This window comes from Salmo salar, chromosome ssa13 (assembly GCF_905237065.1).
Source record: "Salmo salar chromosome ssa13, Ssal_v3.1, whole genome shotgun sequence".
NCBI lineage: Eukaryota > Metazoa > Chordata > Actinopteri > Salmoniformes > Salmonidae > Salmo > Salmo salar.
Window position 1 is genome coordinate 30,188,530 of NC_059454.1, and position 10,600 is coordinate 30,199,129.

At 40.4% G+C, this 10,600-nt stretch overlaps 1 protein-coding gene across 1 annotated transcript; it reads right to left on the minus strand.

Annotated features, from left to right (window-relative positions):
* Positions 1–96: 96 nt before the first annotated feature.
* On the minus strand, positions 97–10,397 carry LOC106566871 (probable pleckstrin homology domain-containing family N member 1). Its single transcript, XM_014135379.2, has 11 exons — positions 9,931–10,397; positions 7,791–7,890; positions 7,308–7,451; positions 7,098–7,184; positions 6,888–6,966; positions 6,578–6,714; positions 4,327–4,473; positions 3,781–3,867; positions 3,492–3,567; positions 3,237–3,313; positions 97–2,989 (listed from the first exon to the last, which is right to left on the minus strand). Exons 1-11 carry the CDS (start codon positions 10,023–10,025, stop codon positions 2,882–2,884), a joined length of 1,137 nt encoding a protein of 378 aa, XP_013990854.2. The 5' UTR covers positions 10,026–10,397; the 3' UTR covers positions 97–2,881.
* Between the last annotated feature and the right edge of the window lie 203 nt (positions 10,398–10,600).

The following is a 10,600-nucleotide window of genomic DNA, read 5'->3' on the forward strand; positions in this document are numbered from 1 at the left end:
ATAATATGTAGGTGAAGCCTGAATGTTTGTGACCATGACATAAAGTTTGAGTTACTTGTACTGTACATATAAGTATTGTACATAATAAGAACACAATTTGGGAAAGGTATTTAGTTACTTTTTATTGAGTCCGTATATTTCAAGAACAATCATAACAAAGTATGGGAAAGGTCATAAACAGCACTAGATTTTCTATTTTGGTTCACAGAGATTCTACGAAAAATATTGTACAATCAGTTCACTAAAAATCAACTCCCTATTCAGCCTATTCATTGCTATTACAGTCACTAGTGAAGCAGAGTACTACAGACAGTAGCCTACAGCAGAAGAATGTTCACCTGAATCTCTTAATTTCATTGTATCAGACTGAATATTATATACATATACAGTGCCTTCAGAAAGTATTCACACCCTTGACTTTTTCCACATTTTGTTGTGTTACAGCCTGAATTTAAAATGGATTAAATTGAGATTTTGTGTCGCTGGCCTAGACACAATACCCCATAATGACAAAGTGGAATTATGTTTTATAAAGTTTTGAAAATTAATTCAAAATGAAGAGCTGAAATGTCTTGAGTCAATAAGGATTCAATGCTTTGTTATAACAAGCCTAAATAAGTTCAGGAGTGAACATTTGCTTAACAAGTCAAATAAGTTGTATGGACTCACTTTGTGTGCAATAATAGTGTTTAATATGATTTTTAAATGACTACCTCATCTCTGTACCCCACACATACAATTATCTGTAAGGTCCCTCAGTCGAGCAGTGAATTTAATACAGATTCGAACACAAAGACAAGGGAGGATTTCCAATGCCTCACAAAGTCTACCTATTGATAGATGGGTAAAAAAAAAGCAGACATTGAATATCCCTTTCAGCATGGTGAAGTTATTAACCCTCTAGAGAGTTAAGAGACTCTAAGCCCAGTCTAAACTGGGGTAAGGGGCGTTCTACTAAGCTAACTTATGGAATTGTTTTAAGATTGTCATACCAAGGATCATTACACTATTTGATTTAGAATTTTAAGACCCCTTAAGGTATAAAAAAAAAATCTATACAAAAATTATTAGATGAAACATTGAATTTGGTGTTACTGTTATTAGCCCATAGAAACGCATTGAATAACAGATTCACTACATGGATCAGATAGTAAAAAAAAATATATATAAAAATGAAGTTTGTTCTTTAAGTGTCTGCCCTATATCTGAGAGATATAAGAAAGCTCGGGAAACAATTGGTACCGGGGACCTTCAGAGTCTTGTGAGGCTTGTGGGCGTCCTACAGAGGGGTCATATTAGTGTGTAGACCAAACTTTTCGGACGCTGCAGACAGAAGTTGGCAGAAGAGGCTGTACCGACTTCAGACGAGTCCTGTGAAGCTTGTGGAGATCGGAGAACATCATCGTGAGAGTCTCATCTTTCATAATAGTTTGTATGCCTAACCTTTCAGACGCTTTAGACCTTTTCTCGAGAAGACAGATGTTCCGGATGTCTTATGGTCTGCCACCTTTTACTGCCACCTTTTACTGCATATGCGGAAGGGCGATATTTGCAGATACAGTGAATTGAGACAAAGCCCTAGCTTAAACAGACGGATTTTGATGTACATTTTTTTTATTATGTTAATTTGATTTCCACAGGGCCACGTAAATTGTAGGAGAAGGGTTAAATACACTTTGGATGGTATATCAATACAAAGATACAGGGGACCTTCCTAAGTCAATCAATCAAATGTATTTATAAAGCCCATCTTACATCAGCTGAAACCCAGCCTAAAACCCCAAACAGCAAGCAATGCAGGTGTAGAAGTCAGTTGCCAGAGAGGAAGGAAACCACACAGGGATTTCAGCATGAGGCCAATGGTGACTTTAAAACAGTTAGAGTTTAATGGCTGTGATGGGAGAAAACTGAGAGTGGATTAACAACATTGTAGTTACTCCACAATACTAACCTAAATGACCGAGTGAAAAGAAAGAAGCCTGTACAGAATAAAAATATTTGTACAATAAGGCACTAAAGTAAAATTGCAAAACATTTGGCAAAGGAATTAATTTTATGTCCTGAATACAAAGTGTTATATTTGGGCCAAATTCAACACATCACTAAGTACCACTCTTCATATTTTCAAGCATGGTAGTGGCTGCATCATGTTATTGGGTGTCCTTGTCATCGGCAAGGACTAGGGAGTTTTTTAGGATAAAAATACATGGAATAGAGCTAAGCACAGGCAAAATCCTAGAGGAAAACCTGGTTCAGTCTGCTTTCCAACAAACACTGGGAGACAAATTCACCTTTCAGCAGGACAATATCCTAAAAGATAAGGCCAAATATACTCTGGAGTTGCTTAGCAAGATGACATTGAATGTTCCTTAGTGGCCTAGTTACAGTTTTGACTAATTGGCTTGAAAATCTATGGCAATACTTGAAAATGGCTGTCTAGCAATGATCAACAACCACTTTGACAGAGCTTACATTTAAAAAAAAAAAATAATACAATCCATGTGTCAACGCTTAGAGACTTACCCAGAGAGACTCACAGCTGTAATAGCTGCCAAAGGTGATTCCAACATGTATTGACTCAGGGGTGTGAATGCTTATGTAAATTAGATATTTCTGTATTTCATTTCCAGTAAATTTGCAAACATTTCTAAAAACATGTTTTCACTGTAAGCTATGAGCTATTTTATGTAGATTGGTGAGAAAAAAATATACGTTTAATCAATGTTGAATTCAGGCTATAACACAACAAAATGTGGAATAAGTCAAGGGGTATGAATACTTTCTAAAGGAACTGTATACATGATATCCACAAATATCGTGTCTATTAATGAAAAGAGGCATGAGTCTTCTATTTTGTGAGGCCATTGGTCAGTTAGTCTCATTAATGTGCAATTATCATTGGTTCCTGGGACTCCTTTCTGCTCCTCTGTTTTTTTGGCATGAGGGGTGGAGCCGGGTGGTTTGAGGTAGCTTGGAGGTTTGTTTCCGGCTATTGAGAAAATAAATAAACACTACTGAGTCGTTTTGCAACTACTTTTTGGGACTTTTTTTTCTGTAAAAAACGTTCAAGACAAAGAACTTATTTTTAACATCCTGCATCTTCACAAAATAGATGTACATGTATGGCTCAATTGGAATCAATAGACACAGGCAAAAAGGCTAGCCAACCAGTTTTCCCGATCCGTTTGTTTTGTTCCATCTTTTCCCATTTTAATGGGACTGTAATGGTACTTTACCTGTTGTAGCTGGAAGATCCAGTTGTGATATTCTTCAGGACAGGTGCAAGATACCTGCAGCGGCTCAATCAGTTCACCTGAGCCACACAATATACAATAGAAGTACAGTGCTCTTTACCAATACATACAGCAACACTTGATACAGTGGAATTGATACAGATTTCTTTGCAGGTTGGAGGGTCAATTTACAGTCAATTTCCCTCAGTATACAAACATGTTAGAGCAGTATAACATTATGTCTGTTTTGTATATAACCTGCTAACTCGAACTCCAGCCTCCCAGGTAATGCTGACCTCTCCACGGCTGTGATGCTTTTCCGAGGCAATCTACCCTAAAATGTTATGAAATACAGGTTGAAGTGCCATTTATCTTGAATTGAGAAAGGTTAGTATTGGATCACCTCTACATCTTCTAAACTGTATATCATAGTATATCACACCAACATCTACTCTATAGCGACAATTGGCAAATGTGGTAAGTCACGAGGTTCATACTGTAGGAGTTCCAGTGAAATTGTTTCCTAGAGAACATAATTTGACTGTACCTCATATATGACACTGAGGCTCTTGTTATCCACAGAGAGCAGGAGGACATCTTGAGGGAAGAGTACCAGAAGTTGCTGATGGATTCCCTGCAAGAATGGATGAACATTATCACACTTTTATTTGATCTGAAGTCCACTATTATAATTATCATTAGCATTATAATATTAGCATAATCAAGTATTATTATTAGGCCTATGATCATTATTGTTTGATTACCATATTTATTTGCATTAGCATTATTTATATTTTCTGTCTTTATGTAGCAGATACTAGTGATGAAGTATTGGACTAGTGTAGGATTATTTTCTGAGTATTTGTTTCCTTTGCATGGCATGTATACCATGTGTTGAATCTGTTTTTGAACATACCTGGGGTAATTTTGCCACCATTTCCACATAGTTTTGCCTTTTTCATTCCAGTACAACATTCATGCCTATTTGAATCGTTTAGCATGTCTGACATGGCAGCTATCAAGCTATCAAGACCCCTTAAAATGGACTTTAGAGTACTGGTGAGTACACAAGTTACAGTGCGGGTTGTGTTACCTGTCTCTGTGTGTTGATGATGTGGACCATGGATATGTATACAGGCTGGCCCATGTGCTGGATGGGGGCCCCTTCCCACTGCTGTATTGGGGCTTGCAGTAAATACGTTTTCAGTTCCTCTTTCTTCCAGATCTCATCGCAGGGTACCTACAGTAAGTGACAACAGACACGTAGCTTCATATTTGGAGAGTTTCGCCAATGATAATGATTTGCAACAAATGTCCTTTCATAATGATTCCTTTAGCTCATTAGTGTAATATACGGTTGAAGTCGGAAGTTTACATACACCTTAGCCAAATACATTTAAACTCCGTTTTTCACAATTCCTGACATTTAATCCTAGTAAAAATTCCCTGTCTTAGGTCAGTTAGGATCACCACTTTATTTTAAGAATGTGAAATGTCAGAATAGTAGTAGAGATAATGATTTATTTCAGCTTTTATTTCTTTCATCACATTCCCAGTGGGTCAGAAGTTTACATACACTCAATTAGTATTTGGTAGCATTGCCTTTAAATTGTTTAACTTGGGTCAAACGTTTTGGGGAGCCTTCCACAAGCTTCCCACAGTAAGTTGGGTGAATTTTGGCCCATTCTTCCTGACAGAGCTGGTGTAACTGAATCAGGTTTGTAGGCCTCCTTGCTCGCACACGCTTTTTCAGTTCTGCCCACACATTTGCTATATAATTGAGGTCAGGGCTTTGTGATGGCCACTCCAATACCTTGACTTTTCTGTCCTTAAGCCATTTTGCCACAACTTTAGAAGTTTGCTTGGGGTCATTGTCCATTTGGAAGACCCATCTGCGACCAAGCTTTAACTTCCTGACTGATGTCTTGAGATGTTGCTTCAATATATCCACATAATTTTCCTCCCTCATGATGCCATCTATTTTGTGAAGTGCATCAGTCCCTCCTGCAGCAAAGCACCCCCACAACATGATGCTGCCACCCCGTGCTTCACGGTTGGGAAGGTGATCTTCGGCTTGCAAGCCTCCCCCTTTTTCCTCCAAACATAACAATGGTCATTGTGGCCAAACAGTTCTATTTTTGTTTCATCAGACCAGAGGACATTTCTCCAAAAAGTACAATCTTTGTCCCCATGTGCAGTTGCAAACCGTAGTCTCGATTTTTTTATGGCGGATTTGGAGCAGCGGCTTCTTCCTTGCTGAGCGGCCTTTCAGGTTATGTTGATATATGACTCGTTTTACTGTGGATATAGATACTTTTGTACCTGTTTCCTCCAGCATCTTCACAAGGTCCTTTGCTATTGTTCTGGGATTGATTTGCGCTTTTCGCACCAAAGTACGTTCATCTCTAGGACACAGAACGCGTCTCCTTCCTAAGCGGTATGACGGCTCCGTGGTCCCATGGTGTTTATACGGCAGGTAGCCTAGTGGTTAGAGCGTTGGACTAGTAACCGAAAGGTTGCAAGATCAAATCCCCGAGCTGACAAGGTAAAAATCTGTCATTCTGCCCCTGAACAAGGCAGTTAACCCACTGTTCCTAGGTCGTCATTGATAATAAGAATTTGACAGAGAACGCGTCTCCTTCCTGAGCGGTATGACGGCTGCGTGGTTCCATGGTGTTTATACTTGCATACAGATGAAAGTGGTATCTTCAGGCGTTTAGAAATTGCTCCCAAGGATGAACCGGACTTGTGGAGGTCTTGGCTGATTTCTTTTGATTTTCCCATGATGTCAAGCAAAGTTTGAAGTTAGGCCTTGAAATACATCTCCAGGTACACCTCCAATTGACTCAAATGATGCCAATTAGCCTATCAGAAACTTCTAAAGCCATGACATAATTTTCTGGAATTTTCCAAGCTGTTTAAAAGTCAACATACAGTCAACATAGTGTATGTAAACTTCTGACCCACTGGAATTGTGATACAGTGAATTATAAGTGAAATAATCTGTCTGTAAACAATTGTTGGAAAAATTACTTGTGTCATGCACAAAGTAGATGTCCTAACCGACTTGCCAAAACTATAGTTTGTTTTAACAAGAAATTTGTGGAGTGGTTGAAAAAAGATTTTTAATGACTCCAACCTAAGTGCATGTAAACTTCCAACTTCAACTGTATGTAATATGTGCAATTCATATGTGCTATTAGATGTTCAAGTTGTGATCAAGCAAAGTGAACCTCACAATTGTTCAGACAGTTTAACAATTTGCAATGACATCTGTTAGGATCTGTAATTTACTTTATAGGGGGGTGGTTCTTATGGGGGGGGGGGTTGATTGAATACCTTACCAGGTAAGACAGTGCACAGTGGGAGGGGCTTAGCAGTTGGCTCATGGATTTGTATTTCCTCTCATCCATGTGGTGTATCCATTTGTTCATCTCTGCTGCACTGGCACAGGTGAATACTTTGGAGTCCACCATTGGACCTAGAATGGGGAGGGAGATGGTAGCCGTGTTACAATACAATAATTAAACCATTTACTGTTGGCTTCGCGTCACACCTATGACCGTAGCACAGCCGTGATAAACCACAATAAATAATATAACCTTGTCTATTAATGCTTTAATGAACTCACTGCATAATCATAATAGAACTCACCACTGATCTGGAACATGGTTTGCGAGTTGGAGGCTAGTGAGGTGGCTTGGAAAGACAGTCCAGAGAGAGGCAGCATGCCCTGAGAAAGAAGAAGCAACACATTGACTAGCTGGCCTTAGGTGAACGCATTTTACATTCAAGTGAAATGTTCAACATGCAAGCATCTGCACAGTGTCATTACAGTATTTCCCCAATTGTAAAGGAACCAACCTCATAGATAAAGCCATGGTGAGAGTGGTCCAGAGATAGGATCAACAAGTGGAAGGAGAAAAGCACCAGATAGTGTTCACGTGTCTCCTATAGGAACATAAACAAACACATGAACAGAACATCAATATAGCAGTACTAGAGTCGGGACATAGACAGTGAGTGATGGTTGATCTCTACAGCCTATCTGAGCATGGTGTAGTGAGATGTTACCTGTGTGTAGCTGTTGTGGAGAGACACCAGGGAGGAGTGCACTATCTCTCCATACATGTGTATAGGTTGGCCCTCCCAGTCACGTATGGGCTGGTTGTAGATTATGTGGTGTAGCTCCTCTCTGCTCCTGCCCCATAGCACAACCTAGGGGAATAGAATAGAATACTTCACCTGTCTCATTTAAAATGAGATGTAGTGAGGAGTTAACATTAGCATACATGAGTATCCCTTTATCATTAATGTGATATAACAACTTTGACATAAAATAGTATGTTGATGCACCCTTGACACCATGCATTCACACTTGCAAGTGCCAATATGTGCACTCGAAGGGTGTAACCCACTGTTGTTTCCTGTGTGATAAGTGCATGGCAGAACCTTTTCAATTTCTGTATCTTAGTGTCATATTCATACAGATGGCCACTCTCTTTCGCTCTCTCTCTCTCTCACACACACAAACACACACTTTCATCCTCCACTGACCTCCTGGTTGAGGTGTCTCACTGAAGGGTAGCGAGAGGGTGGACCGTCTTTTCCATTCCTCACAGAGATCTGAAGCCTACTCTCTCCTAGACTCCATATCCTGAAACATTAATCATTGGTTTTTGCTCGGACATGCACTGTCAACTGTGGAACCTTATATATATACAGGTGTGTGCCTTTCCAAATCATGTCAAATCAATTGAATTTACCACAGGTGGACTCCGATCAAGTTGTAGAAACATCTGAAGGATGATCAATAGAAACAGGATGCACCTGAGCTCAATTTCTAGTCTCATAGTAAAGGGTCTGAATACTTACGTAAATAAGGTATTATATTTTTTTTATAACTTTTTTTTATACATTTACTAAAATGTTTTTTTTTTTTTTTTTTTACTGTTTTCACTTAGTCATTATGAGGTATTGTGTGTAGATTGCTGAGGATTTTTTTAACGTCCATTTTAGAATAAGGCTGTAATGTAACAAAATCTGGAAAAGGTCAAGGGGTCTGAATACTTTCCAAAGGCACTGTATATCAGCAGTCAACCCCATATCACATTAACCACAAAACCTTCTCCCATTTATCCCACACTACTGTAACATCTCACAGAACTGTAGACCAATTTGCCCACCTCATTTACGAGCCAGCCATCTTGCCTGAGCCCCCTTCACCCAACGGTGTCCAGACATAAGCAGATTAAAGTGTGGAGCAGACACCCACCATCTGACCCCCTCACATAAAGACATGTTGCCCACATTCACCCATTTATCTGGTAGTAATACAGTAACTACACACCCCTAAAACATTCCCAATGTGTGTCAACAGTTCTGTCACATTTGTGTTTGTGCTTGAGTGTCTGTCTCTGTGTGTGCATGTGTCCCTTTGTATTTGTGCATGCACACATGCGTGTGTATGCACTGTTTGAATGCAGTGTGTGTGAACCTATTCATGCGTGTGTGTGTGTGTGTGTGTGTGTGTGTGTGTGTGTGTGTGTGTGTGTGTGTGTGTGTGTGTGTGTGTGTGTGTGTGTGTGTGTGTGTGTGTGTGTGTGTGTGTGTGTGTATACATTCATAAGTGTGTCAATGTGTGTGCGTGGACAAGCATCCTCGCACGTGTGCACAGTATGTGTTGCTTGTGGCTGATCCCTTGTCTTCTCACAGTTTGGGCATGTGAAGTCTGTGAGCTGCTATTGTGATTAGCTTCTCGTTTCCCCCACTCCCCACATTACGGGATTTAGAGGCCTGGCCAGTGTTAGACCAGACTAGACAGGAGGGAGAGACGAGCGGTAGCATTGTCTGCTAATTAGAGAGACAATATCACCGGCCGCTCATGTCCTAATCACATCAGTGCCGCTTCAGTGAGGATCAGTACGTTTATGTCTATTAAAACGTTTATGTCTCCAAACTAGCGTTCCGACTCTGTATGTACTTTTGTGTGTAAATTAAAATTACACAGATGCATTATGTTTCATGTTTGATAAAATATGCCCTCAAATTTCATTGTTTCTTTCTCAAGGAACTGAAGTTCTGAAGTGGTTGAAACTGCTAGCACACTTGTCAATGTGTGCTCTGTTTTCACCACTCACCCCAAGGCAAAGCGACACCACTTCCTCTCAATACCTCGTCAACCAAACACTCCTCGTTCTTATTACCAAAACCCAACAATAGGTGTATTTAATAGTATTGCTTCAAACTTTCTTACAAAGCCAAGAGGCTCAGTATTTTACTGCTTGTTTTATCTAGATTCAGAGAAGTTGATATTGTGAAGCGTATCTATTCGGTTGTGACCATGCTTGATAGTCTTAGATGCTGTCATGTGTCATCAACATATTTAAAATCTCCACAGTCATTACATTTACGTCATTTAGCAGATGTTCTTATCCAGAGAGACTTACAGGAGCAATTAGGGTTAAGTGCCTTGCTCAAAGGCACATGGACAGATTGTTCACTTAGTCGGCACAGGGATTCAAACCAGCGACCTTTCGGTTACCGCTAGGCTACCTGCCGCTTATGTTTCCGAATGAAATTAAAATGTGATTGTGAGGTTGTAAAAAGGCAAATGGCAGTCTATCAAACTCAAACAGACCACTCCCATGAGGGATTGATAGGGTTCATGGTCTTCTGTTAACAAAACCAGACTCACCCTGAGTTGTCAATCTCCAGGAGCTCGATCTCGTCAGGGCCCACATCGTCAATCCCGGAATGCGCTCCTCTCTGAGTCACACTACAGCATCCCATGACCAGCTAGCACTCTCCTCTCTCAGCCTAGTCCAGTCCAGCGAGACACAGAACTCTTTCCTTCACCCTCAGTTCCTAGTACACTAACTATACTGTACCATCTGTCTCCGTCTGCATTCATCCCCACAGCTTCTGCACCACGCTAAGACCAGACGGAGGATATGTAGAGAGAGGGAGGGGGGAAGGAGAGGAAAAGAGGACCGGCACAGTGCAGAGGGAAGGGAGGGCTATGTCGCTTAACTTCTCAGTTCTCCATTTCTTCTAAAACACAATATCACTATCCCTGAAATATCAAGAAAAAGGTGGCAAAGCTTCTGAGATGAGTTGAGTCAAGAAGCAAAAAGCTGTGAGCAGCGTCACAGTGCATTCATTCTTCCTTCCTGTCAGTTTGCATGCAGAGAGCCACGCAACTTCCTCAGTGGCCTTTTCACTTTAACGGTGTCACAGAGCAAATTTGAGTTCTTCTGAAGCCTGTCTGCTTTCCCTTTGGAGAATCATGCAGATGAAGCAATTGATGGCAGAGGCATTGAGAAACAAGAGACGCTGTTGACCATTGTTGAAATAATCCTCCTGTT